This window comes from Copadichromis virginalis, linkage group LG11, assembly GCF_057382275.1.
Source record: "Copadichromis virginalis isolate Kocher_CV1m ecotype Utaka linkage group LG11, C_Virginalis_male_GT1.1, whole genome shotgun sequence".
NCBI classification, from domain to species: Eukaryota; Metazoa; Chordata; class Actinopteri; order Cichliformes; family Cichlidae; genus Copadichromis; species Copadichromis virginalis.
This window is the reverse complement of record NC_140628.1, coordinates 18,268,041-18,286,733: the sequence shown is the minus strand read 5'-3', so window position 1 is coordinate 18,286,733 and position 18,693 is coordinate 18,268,041. Positions and strand designations below refer to the sequence as shown.

General features: G+C 40.9%; 2 protein-coding genes across 6 annotated transcripts in view; both read right to left on the bottom strand.

Moving 5' to 3' along the window:
- Positions 1-967: 967 nt before the first annotated feature.
- On the bottom strand, positions 968-8,244 carry pnisr (PNN-interacting serine/arginine-rich protein). Of its 4 annotated transcripts, none has more exons than XM_085473419.1 (12): positions 8,164-8,244; positions 7,573-7,681; positions 7,272-7,448; positions 6,931-7,166; positions 6,407-6,572; positions 5,859-6,049; positions 5,601-5,741; positions 5,252-5,351; positions 4,601-4,654; positions 2,990-3,184; positions 1,825-2,911; positions 968-1,305 (listed from the first exon to the last, which is right to left on the bottom strand). In XM_085473419.1, the coding sequence occupies exons 2-12, from the start codon at positions 7,658-7,660 to the stop codon at positions 1,272-1,274; spliced, it is 2,469 nt and encodes an 822-aa protein (XP_085329545.1). In that variant the 5' UTR covers positions 7,661-7,681; positions 8,164-8,244; the 3' UTR covers positions 968-1,271. The 4 variants fall into 4 exon arrangements, with proteins under 4 accessions (XP_085329545.1, XP_085329547.1, XP_085329546.1 ...); XM_085473421.1 differs by having other exon boundaries at positions 1,825-2,908; XM_085473420.1 differs by having other exon boundaries at positions 2,993-3,184.
- A 5,107-nt stretch (positions 8,245-13,351) lies between these two features.
- usp45 (ubiquitin specific peptidase 45) overlaps positions 13,352-18,693 on the bottom strand; it is a 33,947-nt gene continuing 28,605 nt past the window's right edge. For both annotated transcript variants that reach the window (XM_085473416.1, XM_085473417.1), the window contains exons 12-18: positions 18,123-18,179; positions 17,776-17,907; positions 15,974-16,640; positions 15,340-15,437; positions 15,139-15,225; positions 14,821-14,965; positions 13,352-13,693 (exon numbers count right to left, since the gene is read on the bottom strand). In XM_085473416.1, the coding sequence (XP_085329542.1) occupies positions 13,563-13,693; positions 14,821-14,965; positions 15,139-15,225; positions 15,340-15,437; positions 15,974-16,640; positions 17,776-17,907; positions 18,123-18,179 (1,317 nt within the window). In that variant the 3' untranslated portion in view covers positions 13,352-13,562. The remainder of the gene's footprint in view (positions 13,694-14,820; positions 14,966-15,138; positions 15,226-15,339; positions 15,438-15,973; positions 16,641-17,775; positions 17,908-18,122; positions 18,180-18,693) is intronic.

Here is an 18,693-nt window from a genome sequence, read left to right as displayed (position 1 = left end):
TCTAAATGTGATTAAGCATTTAACCTGCACAGGCTTCAAGTACTCATGTGGTACACTAACCTGTGCTCCCTCGTCAGCGCTTGGACTCAGTGTTCGGATGCATGACATGAAGAGTTGTTTTTTTTTGTTTTTTTCCAAGGCCAAATCCAAGCATCACCTTTCAGAAAACTGTCTGGATGTGCTCATGTTATATTTTTATGTTCCAGGATTTAAAAAAAAGAAAAAAAAAGATCAGAAACAATGGTGTACCAAACACTGAGCACAATTTTCAGGCTCACCTGCAGCTGAGAGCCTTTAACGATGTGCTATGTAAGAAGTGAAACTATTGAAGTGTTAATATTTTATATTGAATAACTGTTTTTCAGTATGAACAAACAAGCAATTTGATGCTTTAAACAGAAACCATTATCCTAACTACAGCATCAAAAAATATTTTTTTCCTAAAGTAAAAGTTCTTATACAAAACAACCTTTTAGATTTCTAAATTACATTTTGATGTTGTAGATCTAAATTGATTTGATTAAAATAACTTATTTAATCACTTAAATATTGCTGCATTGCTTTATCTATAACAAAACCGCAACAAACTTGTAGATTTAGCTTAAAAAGTGACACTCTAAAACTTATATAAAATATGGTAAGGAATACAAAGTGCACCATTTGCAGTACCTAGTGGAACAGAAGTAGCACAACTTGTAAATACTTATGGACAAAGCAACCGTTCTTCAGAAAACTGAGAAAATGTTTTAAGTTACTTTCTACCATTCATTCTATCAATGCACGGTTTTTGCAACACTACTTCCATCCAGCAGCACTGACAGCTGAACACATGCAGCCTTAAAGTGGGAATTATTGTAATCTCTGGGAAGTAGCAGGATCCTGCTTTGTATGGTTAAGTTTAATGCAATTGCAACACGCATCATTAAATACTGTGTTAGTAAATACTGAATTAAGGTCAGAGAGGTAGTGAGGCAAGACAAGAAACAGTTTATTAGACATCTTACAATAATTGGAGAAAAAGTTAATCTTTTTTTAAAATATACACAGTTTCACTTGAGTTTTTTAGTGTGTAATTAAACTGTGCATGATAATGGAAACTCCTACCATTCAAACTTGTTCTTCAGGCACACTTTAAAAAGAACATATTTACAGTAAAAGAAAAGTATGAGGGGGTTTTCACCTACACAACTGCCTCTATAATGAGACAAGCCTGTTCAACTCATGGAATTTAAAATGGCAAAGTGCACAGATCAGGGCAGTGACTGTGCTCCTCAGCGTCTGCTACGACGGGAGGGAGACGTCGACCTGAAAGAAAGTTATGAACACGACATTATTCCTGCACTAATGACACTGATTGCAGTGCACAACAGAACAAAACACGTTTCACCAAAAATACTGTCAAGACTATAAATATGGCAGAAAACTTCCATAAAAACTGATGTTATACAAATTCTACAGATGCAAATTAAACTGCAGAACATGGCGAAAAGACAAATTTGTTTGTTTGGCTCAATTTGACATTTTCGCCCTCTATTTTGGCCAGGAACCAGACAAATCAGGCAGATGCTCTAGGGAAGCGGTACTTGCTAGTATTCAGTCATGGCATATTTGCATTTGACATAGAAAACCGTTGTGAAAGATTTAAGCCTTTAATTCATGAGACCTGACTTTACACAGTCAGGCACGTGTAGCTGTATTAAACATTAAATTTTCATAACAGCCAACATTTTCCTCTCAGCTACTACAACAGATCAAAGACTCGAGAGAAATCACAATGAAAACAGTATTATAAAGTATTTTGAAAGAGAAAAAAACGAATACTACCTTGATCGCGACTTAGACTTGTGTTTGCGGCTTGCCTTCTTACCAGACTTGTGAGATTTTTCCGTCGATCTTGAGCGACTACGTTTGGATTTCTTATATTTTTTTTCCTTGCTAACTTCAGGGGAGGGGGATCTACTTGAGTCAGAGTCTGAGTGCCTCTTGCTAGCTTTGGCCGAGCCCTTCTTGCTGGCTTTACTATCATGTCGCGAGTGCTTGTCAGTTTGAGAATCGGTTCCTAACTCGCTCTCTTTCCTTTTCTTAGATTTGCCATTCTCTTCACTAACTACAGAGCTCCCTTTTTCCTTCTCTTTGGTCTTTGGCTTTTCCTTCTTTTTATCCACCTCTTTGTCTCTATCTTTATCCTTCTTTTTCTTGTCTTTCTCATGACTACGACTCCTTTCCCTCCTCCTCTCTCTGTCTTTACTAGAGGCCTTTTGTTTATGTTTGCTGCTGCGACTATGACTGCTGTCCCTGCGTTCCCGACTCCTTTTCCTCTCTCTATCCCTCTCCCTGTCTCTGCTGCGACTGCGACTTCCTCTGGCCCTCTCTCTGGCCCTGTCTCTGGACCTAGATCTACTCCTTCGACTCCTGCGCTCCCTGGAATCACTCCGATCTTTCTTGTGGCGGCCTGATCGCTCTGCACTGCTCCTCCTCCTGTCCCTGCCCTTCTCACTGCGATCACTACGATGCCTGTGTGAGCTGTGGCTGCGGCTGCGCTGCCGGGTTTTGTGGGATGAGGAGCGACTACGTCTCCTTTTCCTTCGCGGGGAGGAAGATCGAGAGGAGCTACGGGAAGATACCGAGGAAGAAGATGAGGAGGAGGAAGATCGACTGCTGCTGTGGCTGGAGGTGGAGCGGGAGCTGCTGCTGTGACCATTGGTGGGAGAATCGCTGCTGCCTCTCCCTGAGCGTTCCTTCCCTCTGCCTGAATGCTTTCCCTCACTACCCTCCCTCTCACTACGGGACCTGCGCCTGTCTGCCAAGGGCTCTGCCTCCCTCTCTTTCATGTCCTGTTTGTGTGGATATTCTGACTGACTCTCATCATATTCCCCCCTTTCTTTACTTAATCTCTCCTTTGCCATCTCTTCTGTACAAACAGAAAACAAAGACTCAGGTTAAAAGTGAACTAGTAACACACATTGCACAAATGACATTTAATATTTACCACGTGCTAGCAGCGCCTCCTGAGCTTGTTTCTCTTGCAGCAGCTGCATCTCCCGCTCTTTGCGGCGGAACGCGTCCTGCTTCTCCCGGATGCGGTGACGTAATTCTTCCTCATCTGTGTCTGAGGATTCGGATCCTCGGACGCTACGGCCATCCTCATCCTCGCTCTCATCTGAACCATAGTCACCGAGCCCGCCTGCCACAACAGAGCCCCCAGGTTGTTGAGTGTTGGAAACTGTTAAGATCCGCTCTCAAATCAGGTTCCACTTATGAAACCACTCAATCCAAACTCAAGGTCCCCATTAGGGCTGCCACGATTAGTCGACTAGTCACGATTATGTCGACTATTAAAATCGTCGACGACTAATTTAATAGTCGACGCATCGTTTGAAGCTTTGTAAGATCACAAAGGACGCAGGAATGAGTAGTAGGATTTAAGAGTGTAATAACGGACTGAAACAGAAGATGGCAGCACTGCATGTACAAGGATGCCAGCTGCCGTTAAACCCCGAAGAAGAAGCTGTGTCCCAGAATTCATAGCGCAGCCCAGCGCAGTTGTCAACAATGGCGGCAGCTAGTTAGTTTTAATGTTATTATTCTTTCTTGGTCACAAAATAAACGTTTAACATATTTTCAGGCGAGAATGTAGCTGTGTAAACCTCAAATATCTGCTCAGTTTATCAAGACACCACATATTTTCAAAAGCGCTCCGACGTTTTCGGAGACGTCTATTACCCACTAGCTCGATAGCTAGGCGGGGGCAAGGCTAACTAGAGCCGTGAGAACACCGGACTCCCGGCAAATCGTTTTCAAACCCACCGCCGTCTTTCGCTAGTCAGGTTAAACATATATATAAGTCACTTAGATAACTTAAAAATGTTATTGTTTGGCTTTCTTTAGTATTTTATTTGTTCCTGAGTAAATCGGTTTGGCTGAGATTAAAGTTATAGTTTTTGCACAGCTAAAACTGTCAAGCAGACAGCTGATTATCAGAAGTGTGAGACGCTGGAGAATATACTCCGGTGTCCTGTTATATTTTAGAAAGCAAGGAGTTTATTAAACTTCACCGAAACAATCTGCAAATTTCATTAAAAATTAATAAACTACCATATTGTCTTTATTTTTAATTAGCACAAACACTTCAAGCTGTAAGCTAATGATAGTTATATAAGACCAGATGCTGCTGGTGCAATAAGCTGTACGCTGTACGTCCAATGGATGATGATCTGATTAGTCGACTAATCGCAAAAATAATCGGTGACTAGTCGACTATCAAAATAATCGTTTGTGGCAGCCCTAGTCCCCATGAAAGGCACTTAATCTTGTTTAACTTTATACTTCACACCAGTAAACCTCTTATTAACAAAGAGTACACATACAGCTCTTAAACACTTTCAACAGTCTGTAATGTCTTTGAGAGCATGCTTCTAATTTCAAAGCACAGATCTAAAAAGCAAGTCAGATGCCACTTTTGCCTTAAATAGTAGCAGTGAAATATTGGGTGTCACGCTTTGTGCCAACAGCTTTTCCCACGTTCCGACTAATAACCCCGACTATAAATCAAAGAAACTTCCCTTCCCTCCCCACCAGTGACAGAAAAAGGGATACTCACTGAGACCGGTCAGAGAAGCCAGTGCACTTGACTGTGCCAGCTGTTTTGCAGGAGCTTTGATTCACATCAACAACAGGAACAACATGTTAAAACACATACTGCCATTTTCTCAAAGGCAAGAGTCGCTAGAGAAAGGGATGGGGCCACAGATAAAGCACTATTCACAAGAGCTGCCATTGGTAACAAGAGAAAAAAATAATAAAATAAAACAAAAGAAATGGAGAAAAGAGAGAGGGTTAACAAACAAACTTCTGTCACACATCCAAGTCAAACAGTCGGACAGGAGCGAAAGAACCAATCTGTACTAATGCACAGTCACTTCACTGGAGGAAGTCTCTTGTATCTACAGGTGAGTCAGCGCTGAGACTTTATTCAGTCTTACAGCCATTCAGCAGCACCTCCAATACCATGACAGGTTTTCAATACTGTCTGTGACAAACACTGCTCTGCTGTGTCCTGATGCATTAGCAGAGAATGGTTGGAAATGCATATCAGACAGACATACTCTGATGTATGCTGCTCAGTCACCCTCACTTACAGGGTGTTACGGAGTAATTTTAAGAGGCACGTAACGAATTCTGTCCAGATTTAAACATAATGTTTTTGTGACAAGCAGAGATAATGCAAAAAGAGGAAAATATAAGACCAGACCTCGAGTGGCTTTCCTGTGAGTATCTCTAGCCACATGCAGGATCTCTTCATTTGTGACCTCAAGAAGGATCTCTGTCAGGAGTGTTTTTGTCATCACCATCTAAAACAAGGACAAATTAACAAACATCTCAATATTTTATCAATTTCAACAATTAGATTAAAATCAAGCGCTCAAAAAGGAGTCAACTGGACATTTTTGGTTTGTAAACACATTTCACCTCTACAAATCAGAAAAGAAGTCCAGTTGCCTCCTTTTCGAACACTCAAAACTGCCATGACCCGGACTGAGAACCTACACAATCACACTCAAATCTGACTACTTGAATGTAATTTGAAAGTTCAAACTGACCAGCTGGAATTCCTTTTCCTCCTCAGTCATTTCAGGTTCACTGTCTTCTGCAGGGGGCGAGGGACTCCGCGCAGAAAATGCTTTCTTTAGTGAAATCTTTTCTTCGTTGTCATTATCATCATTGCCCTCATCATCACTGTCCTGATGCAAACAGAAGAGAAGAATGAGTTTCAATCAAGAAAACATAGCCAATCATTGCTACAGATGAAGAGGGAAAACAAAACTATTTGCAGTATGGGTCTTAAATGAGTTCCTTACAAATTTACTCTTGCGGGGCAGACGTGGGCCATCACCACCCTCATCAGCCTCATGGCCTTTAACGTCATCTTTTGCCATTTCTGCACGCTCCTTCTCCATCCGCTCGCGCTCCAGCTTCTTTTGCTTCTCCCTGTCCATCTTTTCAAGACCTTCTCTGATCCATGCAGGTAGTGTGCGTCTCTTTACAGCATCTGGAGATCAAACGTGTTATCCACATATATTTTACAAACGATTAAACTATTCCAGTACAAATCCATGTACACAAAGAAGTTGTTGTATTAATAATGGTGCATCGGTTTCTACAGCTATCACCTATTTAAATTTGACTCTTTTTTTAAACAACCAAATTTTTATAAATACCTTTTGTATGCATATAAAATGAAGCCAACACAGGTGGAATAAGGACTTCGATTATTTAAACATATAGTCATCTACTGATATTTATCTCATACCTCAATACCATTTTCTTGAAATGTTTCTAGAAAGTTCAGGAATTTAAATAAATTAACTAAAAAAAAATAATAAAAAATTCCGACATCAGGACTCACCTAATGGTGCTGCTGGGGCCTCAGGTTTGACAGGGAGCTGGATAGGGGATCTTGGCCTGTCTCGAAACCCAGGCGGTCTGGCATCTCGTCTGTTCTGAGGAGGACCCTGCCAGTACGGGGAGTGGAAGCTTGCTGGTGTCGGAGCAAATGATGAGGCAGCTCCATGCTGTTGAGAGACAGCACAAACTCAAAATTAAAGTCAGTTCTAAGTACTTAAGGTCCTCTGTTTTGGCAGTCACTAGGTATGGGGTTGCTGTTGTCTTTCCCCACTCCTTACTGAGCTAAAAGGTATACTTGGGTTAAAAGGGGAAAAGAAAAAAAACTCAACAAATAAAGTAATAACAAACCATGCTGGATCCTCAACAAGCCAACACTTCCTCTGCACAGCATCAAGAAAGCAAACGACTGATACGCCTAGATGCTCGGACCCGGCAGAGTGTCTATGGATTGCTCCTTCTCGTGCTACTTGGCTGTCACACTAAAACCAAAACGCTTCAACAGTTTCTACCGTAGCATCTGCATACCTGATAATCAAACTGGTTCATGGCCATGGGGGCCATGGCGTAGCTGTCGGGCTGTGCCCCATACCCATGGCTGTTCTGGGGGTAAACCCCATGGTGGGCTTCAGAGTTGAATTCCACGCTGTCCTGGCTGTTGCTGTCCTCGCTGGGGTTCACCACATCCATTGGTCCTGACCCTGGAGGGATCCAGGCCTGGTCAGGGGGTGGAGGAGGAGGGGGCTGGCCATGCATTCCCCATTCTGTTAAACACAAAATACTTAAACAAGCCACAAGAGAAATCTCCACAGTTTTTTGTTTTTTTTTTCCCAGGGGGAGAGCCATGGCTCAAAGGCTTAATTGTGTACCTGGTTGCCACATTCTGCCAAATGCTGGGTCACCCTGAAAGTTGCTGTGATTATTCTGTCCAACAGATTCGAGGCCTGGGATGTCCTGACCATTGGGCTGGATGTTCTGCTGCTCTCCTCCTGTAGACTCTTTTTGGGCTATCCATGCTTGCGCCAGGGCTGCCCAGTCCACTTGACCTGGAAAAAAGTGCATTAAGACTAGTTGCCAGTGCAGTTTTTGAATCCATTGTAAAATATTTAGATTTTTTTTTATTGAGGGAGCAAAAATGCCATTTGTGGTGCATGAGCATCACTCACTAACCTGGATCATGCTGATGCTGAAAAGATTGCATCCACTGCTGCTGGCTAAGAGGCCATTGCGGCCAGGGCTGTCCTCCCTGGTCCCACATTGCTCCTTTCACGATTTACACCTGAAACACCCAGATCAGCTACATTTAATTGTATTGTGCACTCTCAACATGGAGAGGTGTGTCAGTGTAGAATTACACTTGCCAAATGGCAATGGAAATTGCAAGCTGCAATAAAGTGATAACGCTACTTCAAACTGACCGGCTAGCTGTACGTTGGGAGACACTTCCCTCTTAACGTTAGGATGCTACCTAATGTGAGACATTGTGTCGTTACTTACATAGGATACTGAAATTAATTCGGGAATTGTGCATTGGTTCTTTTTTGTTTTTTTTAATTAATTTTTTTTTTAGCTAAGAAAGCTTAGCCATGCTAACGTGAGCTAATATTAGCTAGGCTAGGCTGTGTCTGAAAACCAGCAGTTAGCACCACATTTTTCTCAACAACCAAGCAAAGGTTCACTCATTTAAATTAGGCCATAATGGGAAAGAAGAGTGGCTGAAATTTACACTGAAGCTGTGCTTTGAGTTTACAGAATTCCCACCTTTGCCTGACGGGTTCGTTCCGGCGATGCGGTCGCAAATCAAAATGGCTGTACAGGCGAGCTGCTCGGAGGAAGTACGAAAGAAGAACTGCTGCCTTCAAACTAAATAGGAAAGTTACAAATCATTCAGTATCCATGGTTAGTATAAGTTTGCTGGAAGATTATTTGAAAGGTCGAAGAGATACTCAATCTAGTCTCTGACTGTATGTGCAATACAGTGCTTGTGAACTGGACATTCATTTGTCCTATGTCAAAAAAGTTGAATTTGTTGTTCTAATTTGAGCTATTAAATACATTTAATTAATTTTAAAATTTTGTAGCTATGACGGGTGCATTTCCTAACCTCAAATAATAGTTTTGTTGTCAAACCTTGAATAAATGGGATTAAACTGAAAATGAAACGGAAGGAAAAAAAAGTCTTTCCACTTGAAACTTTTCTGTACGAGCAGCAAGTGAAGGCAGCACGCCAAAGGCTTCAGATGGTGATGTCAGTGTGATTTTAGCACCCATTTATAGCTTGCGTAGTTTTCATGTAACTGGAATGCCGAAATGCCTTTCAACGTACGCCCTCATAGAGGGTATAGAGCATGTGCCGCAATGTGCATTCAGAACCACAGCCATTTGGATTTGAAACAACAAATCTACCCAGGGCCTTCCTGTTTTGTTCTAAGCCTGTAATGAAACGTCTATTTTTTGTTTTCGACTGCTCGTTTCTCTGCAGTTCTTCTTCTTCTTGTTATCATCAAGCTCCCTGACAAAACTCAGCTGAGTGAGCGAACTTCCAAAATTAGAATAGAAAAAAATGAAACAGCCTAAAGTAAAATAATAAAGGAAATTGAAAGAAAGCAAACCGTGGGACGTCAGTAGTTAATTTTCTTTCAAAAGAAAGGTGGGAAGAGCACAACTAACAGATTAAGGATGGTTTAGATATCAGCAGTTGTTATAGATAGTGTAAGTAGTTACTTCATAGTGATGGATGTGTTCATGTGTCTTTTTCTCCTTGTACCATGTACATCAGCATACCTGTTTTTATTACTAAATAACCCAACATATCTGAACGACCATCGCGCTTCCGTATTCATTTTGATAACATGAAGCCCAACACTCAAACATATCAGATCATCTCTATTATTTACAATCATTATGGTGACTTTGGCGATCTGGTTGGATCACGTGCCTCAGCACCAAAACGGCTGGAAAACAGTATAAGGCTGTAAGCAGGTTAGCCTAATATCAGTCCTGTATGCTTCATTCCTGTGGAGGTTATGTCTGTGTAGCAGCTCATGAGGCTTAGAGGTAATCTGACAAAGACTAGAACTGAAGATGTTTCTTGCACATTTTTATTTAAATAGTTTCCAAAGTATAGATCATCAGTTATTATTATCATTTTAACTAGTTTAAAAAAAATGCAGAAAATAATTCATTTGTAATGAATGAATATTTTGCACAAAAAGCAGCCACAGCCATTTAACATCAAAGGCTTCTTAGCTTGAATTTTTTTTTTTCCAATAACACATTTAAAATGAAACACTTCATTGTCAAACACTTGATTTGTATGCAGCCACAGATTGTGCATGTCACATTTTAATATTTTATTATTGTTCAAGATGCTGGGTCGAAATTTGGTTCTTCCTAATTTGTGTTCTCTTTTTGAGTATTTTTCACCTTCATTACTTTCTTAAGTACAGGAGATACCCACATGAAATTCGCACAGCTGTAAAACGCTGTTACAAATGGCAAGCAAATCAATCTTACACCCAAACCAAGTGGCAGAGCTTTTGTTTCACAAAGCTTTATTAATAACTAACTTTTAGCATCAGTATCATGGGGAATATCATAGGTTTAATAGCAAACAGCACCAGTTTAAGGTTTATGATATTGAGTAACAGAAGAATGAAGCAATGTTGGTGTTCACATTAAAAATAAATAACTCAGACATATTTATATTCTGAAAATTCTTCCATTCATTTTCACCTGCTTAACCATTTCAAGGTCACAGTTGGGCTGGAACCTATCCCAGCTGCACAGACAGCCATTCAAGCTCACACCTACAGCCAAGTTAGAATCACCAGTTAACCCCAATCATGTCTTTGGACTGTGGGAGGAAGTTGGAGCACCTGGCAAGAACCCAGGCATTAAATGGAGAGCATGCAGACTCCACACAGGAGATTCAAACCCATGACCTTGTTGATGTGATGTTATGGTGCCATCAAATGCACCACAGTTTTTCCAAAATTCCCACAATTGGAGCACACACAAGAGGTTTCGTTCTTTCAGTTGGATTCAGGTCAGGTGATTGGCTGCGTCATTTTAGCAGCACTATTTTCTTTCTCTGAAACCATTTGCGTTTCCCTGATGGTGTTTGGGATCATCACCTTGCTAAACCCCCCCCCCTTTGAAACACTTGCTGATTCTGGTTTTTCTGTACCTTTCTTTGCATTCAAAACTTTTTCCCTGTGTGAATTGTTACCAACATCTGGTAAGACTTTCATGTCAATAGCACCTTTAGAAATGTTTTTTCCTTTTACCTAAAATCTGTGATGCTTTCAATACTTATTTCACCTGCTGTGTCCATTTGGGAATCGAGCCATTTGCTGAGCATAAACAGGTGCTAGTGTCATTCTGGAGGTTCAAACTGCATAATTTAAGACTTATTTATTGGCATGTATAAATTAAGCCATAATCAGCAGGATTCCAGCATTAAACAGACTGGATGGAGCCCACTATTTTTCCTAAAACAGAACTGAAGCACTTTATGAGAACATGTCGTGTGTTTGAAGAGGTCGTGTGCAGGTGTGATTTAATACCATCATGTACTCTGTTGGTATAGTGTTGGTGCATTTTCCCTGTGAAGAACAAAGCCTGAGGCGTGTGCAGTCCAAGTGTGTGAATGCTTCCATGTGAAAACGTGTTGAGCGTGTTATACATTAGCGAGTGCATGTGCAGCGTGGTGTGCAGCTGGGCCAGGCTGACAGTGAGAGCAGTAAAAATTTAACCTTCACTGCTGGTAGACGAGCTCTACAGCAGCACCTTATTAGTTTCTTAAAACTGTCTCATGCAGAGGGAGGGCGCTTTTCATTACACAAGATTAAATCACATCAAATGCCTCAGCAGCATGTCCTCCAGCCAAAAGCCCCCCTTTAAAAATAGACAAACGCACTTCAGAAAAGATTTACTCGTCTTGTTTGGTGGCGGTTTGACAACATGTTCTATGTTCCAGCCGCACAGCCGGGATGTCACAGCGTGTGGGAGTGAGAGAACGCGCGGGGCGAATGTCTTTGGACGTTGCCCTTTTTCCTGATTCCACACCCACCTCCTTTTCACCAGCTCCCGACATGTTCTGAAGCAGTGCTGCTTTGCACCCGTCACGGCCGATAACGGGCGAAGACTGGCTGAATGTGGCACGGCGGGATCCGCAGTGACAGCCGAGATAGGAAGAGGGAGACTGTCGACGACATCTTGCTTGCAGTAAAAAAAAAAAAAAAAACAACAACCCAAAAAACAAAACCCAGCATGACACCAATTTAGCAGCAGAAAACATTAAATCTATTGTGATTTCTTTTCTACTACTAGAGCTGTTGCACAAGAGAAGCTTAAAGAAAAAAAAAGAATATCGTTGACTATACTGTTCATAAATTAGGTTTATTTTTATACATTATGTTTTATGTTCATTCCATAAGCAAATTTAAATATTTTTCTGGGAGCAAGAATTTGTCTTGAGGAAGGAAACCCTGCACGCCTGGAGCACCATGAGTTTTGTATTGTCCTATATGTACAATTACATACACTCAGTACTGTTTTTGCTTACAGTAAGCAATACTGTACATAAATAACCCACGCATATCCCTCTTTATATGATTGCAAGTTGTCTTCTCACCATCCACGGGTTTCTTAACCGTGAAGAGAGGCACAGATTTTGTATTTTTTCTGTCGCAGTCGAACATAATTCATAAACTCGGATGCATACGTTGAACTCTTTTCTGTCTAATCGTTTGGCAAAGCAGGAGAAATAAAAGTAGTTGAATCTAAAATATTTTCATAGAAAAACAAAAAACAGGTCATTTGTCATGGACATTTGAAGAATAGGCAATACATTCATTAGAACATCAACCCATGCACATTACAGAAAGAGGTTTTTCTTATTAGCCTTTTTTTAAGCCTTTAAACTGTTTTCTAACATGTTTCTCTCATTTTTTTCTTCTTTTATGCTCAAGCTTATTCATGGCATTAGAGAATGAAGAGCAAGTCTGTTGTGGTGCTGACTGTCTGACACTTTCGTGTGTTCGGGTGGAGCTGAAATACAATGAAGGCAGAAGAAGTGATGCGTGATGCGATAAACATCAAGTGCGCCTGCCTGCGGGGGGGGGAGAACTACACCGATGACCTTGAGGGAGAGTATGTTAAAGAAACTCAGCTCAAACTTGCCGCAGAAATAAAAAACCAAACAAACTTGTCTTTGGCAAATTCAATTCACTGATAGTCAGACATTTATACATTCTGATTTTAAGAAAACAATCCTTTTGAAAAAGGCCGAAGTAGAATAATGTTGTGCTACTTCTTTAAAGGTGCTGTGTGGCAACTTCAGTCAGTATGTTAAGCCAGTGTGTATCCTGCGTCAACAGAGCCAAGGCTGATTTTTCAGACTGGGTGTCTCAAATGTACAAACACAGATTCCAGTGAACTCCACAGAATGCTGCTTCTCGGCTCCTCCTCGTCTATATTCGTCTTTACTGTCACTAATGATCACGCTCTCACTGAAGCCATTGCCTCACAATTCAAATATTTTGTGTGGAGCATTTACATTCATAACACAACCAGACTGCCAAGTCTGATTTAAGCTGGCGATCATTTACTGATGTGAAAATGGTACACAGCACCTTCAAACTACATTCACTGGTCTCTCGCTCACTCACCCACACAAATACACGCAACCGACACCAACTCATAGGCGCCGGGTACAGGTTAGCATGCAGTAAAATTCTGCCACTTCCAGTTAGTTATAGTTGTAAACTATCATGCATTTTACATCTCAGGCACGTGACTGTGGCTGAGACAGACCGTAACATTTGTGTTACAGCTCAGGTTCAATAACACTCTGGTTTTCACCTAGCCTCTTTTTAAAGAGCAGGCTTTTCATAGTAATGATGATATTAATAATAATAAAAAACAGAACATGAATGAAAATCTCTAAGCCACAAAATAAAATCCTTTTATCCTTTATACATCTACAATATTTAAAGGTGCCAATTTAAGTAATACAAAGGTGTATACAGTGAAATCCTTCCCTTTTCTTGCCTCCAAAACACCCAAAGATACAGTAAGAGGAGTTTACAGGCTTCTGCAAAAACAACACAAAGCAAAAGGAGGTTTTCTAGAGATAAATACTTTCTTCTGTCATGTTAGAGGATTTCCTCATAGAAGAGCAGATATGCCTGAGAGTTGAGTACCCTTGACTCTGGTACCATCTGAACTGTGGTATCGCTGACATACACCCACTGGCCCTGGGAGCTGCTGCAGGTGTCCCTGGCACCTGGGAAAAAACAAAAACAAAACCCACAGTGTCAACATCGTGAGGCATAAAGGCTCCTCCTGGAGTCGGGGGGTGGAAATACAAGGAGATACTGGGTTACTGGGAGTAAATATTGGGACAAGCTGTCACTTCATGCTTCCATAGCAACAAAGCTAAAATAATGCTAGCCAGTAAGGAGTGCTGAAACTAGCTCAAAGTGGACTCATTGTGCTCTTCTTATTTTCTATATGTTACAATGGATGAAACTTTATATAACCCTCAAAATGTCACAAGGGGCATTTTAAACTCTGTTCTGAGAGCTGACAACACTCGATTTATGGTAACTAAGTGGTAAGACCAGGGCCATCAAGTAAACAGACAGAAAGCCTCAAATAACAAGGTCACAGATTACAACAGGCTAACTCACTGCTATTACCTGCGTGTTATAGCAACAAGACTGCATAAATTAAAAAAACCTGAATACTTTTTAAAGTCTTTAATTAAAACACATTTTTAAAAAGGACCTGCAGACATGTTGGCAATAAGATAAATTTTTTTACCAACTACTCTCACATGAAAAAAAGCAAAGCATGATTATATATACAAAATAATACTTTCAAGCTTAGCTGAGTTAAAATGAAATTATTGTAGTAAGTTACTTTAATACTTTTACATTGAGCAGCTATAGCAGGAAGAAGAAATGTTGAGGAAGACAAACTTTCATTTAATAGAGATGTCACAAGGCCTTAAGATAAGAAATTGCTCGATTCACCAGTCTGTCAGCATTCATTGTAGAGATGTGAGACCTGTGTGTCATCGCCAACTAAAAGCTCCTATTGTAAGACATAATTTCTTAACATTATTTTGGAAGCAGCAAGGAAAACTTCTTCCTTGAGGTTTTCAGCTATTTTTCAGCTTTTCTGCAAACCTGGACACGATATAAAAAGAAAATGAAAGAGGGAAAGAGAAAAACATGGCTCCAAAGTACACAAAAAACTTCCATTCAACCTGCTCTTTGTGGAGGACATCTTTGAGGTTACAGGGGAGTCAGGGTTTTATTGCCAAAACATTGACTAAGCTTACAAAAACACAGAAAGAAAATAACAGATAGAAGGTCTTGAAAGAGCTCAGGAGAGCTGGCCCCTGACCTGATAGGTTCTTGTGCTGTTGTTCTGTTTTCCTCTGTGGAGCGCGCACTTTTACATATGCAGTGTAGTGGCCTCCACGCATTGAGCCACTGTGTTCGACAATCCCGTACAGGCTGTAGAGGACACGCTCACCGACTGCCAGGTTCTAGTGGGAAAAAAAAGAAAGAAAGATTAGCAAAAAGTAAAACTAAACTTTAAAAAAAAAAAAAACTACCACCAACCAAGGACTTTCATTACAAGCTGAACCAACAAAGTGATGTAGTCACGGAAAAAATCTGAAGGTGCAGGAAAGTTTTCAGAAAATTTAAACTGTAAAACCTTGCAGGACGCAGAGCAGAAAGGAGCCAGATCCAGGATCAGAGGAAAGTCAACATGGCGGTTCACCTTACGGAGGTTCATCCCTGCCTTAAAGGAGAGAAAAAAACCAACAAAATCACACACGTACACACACCAATCAACAATTAGACTCTCAAACTTACTGATGATTTTGCTGAAGAAAACAGAGTTATGGCTGCCTACCTGGTGGAAGCGTTTCAGGTGCAATGTGATGACAGGAGGCAGTGAGGATATGAGCATCTGCTTCCTAGCGCTGGTGTAAACCTTCTCCACTTTCTTATCTATGCAAACACAAAAACACAGTAATGTCAGCTACAACTATTAACTACTTGAGTAATTTAGACAAACACAGAAGCAAGCCAAAATAATATCAGCCACTCAGTATGGGCAGTATGGATTCCTGGACGTCTGTTCAAACTTGAGCGGTCGTTTTAGAGCAGCAGCCTGATATGTGAAGACATGCAGCAGCTCATGAGAGTGAGTCCCCAGATCCAAGGCCTGAGATTTCAGCTCTGTGTATGTTATGACTCACACTACAAAGAAGTGGACCGCTACAGGATTGGACAGACAATTTTCTGTGTATGTTCTTATTCTTTCCCACCCACAACGACAAAAATACCAACTCCACACAACCAACTGTAAAGAATGTGAAGAATACTCCGATGGAAGATTTTGCGTGTAGCATACAGACAACCTGTGGTCTGGGATTCAAATGTACAATAATCTGGAAATAATTTAAAATATGCTTGTAAAGAAAATGCTGGTTCCTCATCCTCAAAGCATTGTACTCTGCTTCCAGATGCTTGTTTTCTTTTACCTGCTGAGCTGCTCTTGCGCAGCTGCTTCATCCTACGTTCAGTGCAGCTCTCACAGAGCAGCCTGTTGTTGCCCATCAACAGCTCCACAGAGGTGAACTGGTGGAGGCAGGACTGGATGGAGCACTCCTTGGAACTGGGTGTGTAACTGTGGGACAGAGCCTGGAAGGCCCCCTGGTGGTGCTGATGGTGGAGATTGTCTCGGCTCTGTGTTTCTCCGTGCTCCTCTGGAGAACAGTGTGCAGATGGAGAGCAGTCCCCAGAGCTGAAGCTCAGGTTGACTTTAGAGACGGCGCTAACTAGCTGTTCCACAGCGCCGCCTTGCCTTGTGGAAGACGATGAAGAAGGAGATGAGGCGGAGACAGGCGTAGGGGACGGAGTGAGGGTGGAGGTGGATGATGGGGTAGACATGTGCCTGTGGCTGTGGCTCTGGTTGGAGGAACGTGGCGTCCACTCGCTCTCAGAGGCCTCGCTGTCGGCGTCATTGCTGCTGTCTTGAGCGCCCGAGTCTCTCTCGCTGCCGTCCGACAGGCTGCCGGCAGCCGCCATCTTACAAACTGAGACGCAGTGGCTTGATCCACCTGCAACACCTTCGTCCTCTGGTCGGTCCCCACTAAAGCCTGCTCCTTTCTCCTCCACAGAGCTGGAAGACCTCCTGCTCTGTTGCTTCTGTGGAAAGGGAGAACAAGTACATTATCATTATCATGCACACTGAAGACTGGATGCACACAGGATACTGCATTTTTATTTTAAATTCTCATTCATTAAAAAAAATAAAATACAATTCTCATATCTGTACACAAGCATTCTAAGAGTCTTTCTAAAGGAACTCTCACCAAAACTAAAAACCACAACAGTCCATCTAATGCATAATCATGCATTAGAAAAACAGAAACCAATGTCAGAGAAACCAAATACCTACAGCAGTTTTCATATAAAGGAAAGAGAAAAGACCAAGATCATAACAAGGACAACCAGAAGCACTCTGAGAGAGAAAACCTCTGCCAAGGCAGCTCACTCTCTGGGCAGTATTTACTTTTCAGAGAACAGCATTGCATTTTCTATATATTCAGTTTGTTTCCTTTGTTGTTTTTAAAGGTACTTTGAGAAGTTTGTAGTTTGGTTTTGTTATTTATCCTGGTGAACCCCATTATAATGTACTCGATGATGAGTACAATTATTCTTTAGTTTTCTTTATTTATGTGGACATTGTTTCAATCTTTAGTTAGAAGAAAAAAAAAAACGTTATTATTTTCTTTTCCTAAAAAAACAAACAAACAAAAACCCCAAAACAATTAATGCCGTGTATTTGAATTGTTATAACTGTTACTGTAATGCATATAAAGTCAGAAGAAAATCAACTATACTCAAAATGTATTAAATAGCTCTAGCTCTTTAAATAGCATTATTAATCACTTTGACCCTGAGGTCAATAAATTGTAATATTTTTATAGTACTTTCTATATGTTGACAATACACACCATACTTGTAAGAATCATAGTTCCTAAGTTCTAAGGCTTTTTGTTAATTTGCAGATAATAAGTTGGTCTTGCAGATCTTGGTGGTTGCCATTCATGGTCAAATTTCAATGGATTGCTAACACATATCTACACCCAGAAAAAGTTTTAGGAGAATTCATTCAAAACTGTCCATACGATTGCATTTCTAGACAGAACAACATGCACACAAACACTACCAAAAACATAACCTTCTTGGCAGCGGTAATAATAATAATAATAATAATAATAATAATAATGATGATGCTCAAGAAAAGGAGCAGAATAGACCTGTACAACAGTCTCACCTGTCCACTCAGCTTCCTGGTATTTCTGTTGACAGAGTGTGTTGCAGAAGGAACCTGCTCACTGTGAGCTGTGTGGCTCTCCTGCTCCCGGGTGCCCTTCCCCAGCCTACCAGGGTTGGAAGGTTTTGATATCTGAGCACAACAAAAACAAAGAAAAAGTTTCAACAAGGACTTTGAACTGATTTCAGCAGATGGGGTTGGCCAGTAAAAAACAAAACAAAACATAAAACAGAGAAATGCACCACTAACCCAGCAATCTGTGAGATAACTCCCAGCTCAAACTGTCTCAGAGAGTTAATTTGTATCCTTTAAATGATCCACAATGAATGTAATTTACAGCAGCTCACCCTCTCCTCTATAATGGGCAAAGAGATGTCAATGAAGGCTTCCTTTACTGTGGATATCTGAAAGATAAATAACTGCAAGTCAGTGTCATGATATAAACTTTTAATCTCTTCAACAGTTAAAATCATAGTTCTGCTGCAGTCTAAGAGAAGATGACTGAAAATGCTTTCATTTCCTCTCCTCTTTCTTAGCTCCACACCTGCTGCTCTCCATCTTCAATGATACTCTTTAGTTTGCATAGAGGCATGTGCTTTGTTAACCACTCTAAGCTTCCACAATTTACTGTAAATGCCTGCTGTAAACAGTTGGTATTCGAGCTGGTCCTTGAAATGATTTATGTTTGTTTTTCCACTGACTTCCATTTGTTACCTCTGATTAATTCTGGAATGTTTCCTGGACGTCACAGCTGGTAAAGAAATCTTGTTGCTTAGTTTTGTTGTCTTTTCATTTCTGGTTAGAGATAAATGTCTGCCAATTTCTGACTAACTGAAAAATACCAGTGCTGCTCCTGTGACAATCATTCAAAGCAAAAAAAAATCAAATAATTAAGGCATGAAATGTCTCACAATGAGT

Excerpts from the sequence above, each read along its gene's own strand:
- pnisr (XM_085473419.1), bottom strand. The coding sequence starts at position 7,660 with ATGTGGGACCAGGGAGGACAGCCCTGGCCGCAATGGCCTCTTAGCCAG. Across the intron at positions 7,167-7,271 it reads TGGCAGAATGTGGCAACCAG|AATGGGGAATGCATGGCCAG; the intron begins GTACACAATTAA and ends TGTGTTTAACAG. Across the intron at positions 4,655-5,251 it reads TCACAGGAAAGCCACTCGAG|CTCCTGCAAAACAGCTGGCA; the intron begins GTCTGGTCTTAT and ends TGTGAATCAAAG.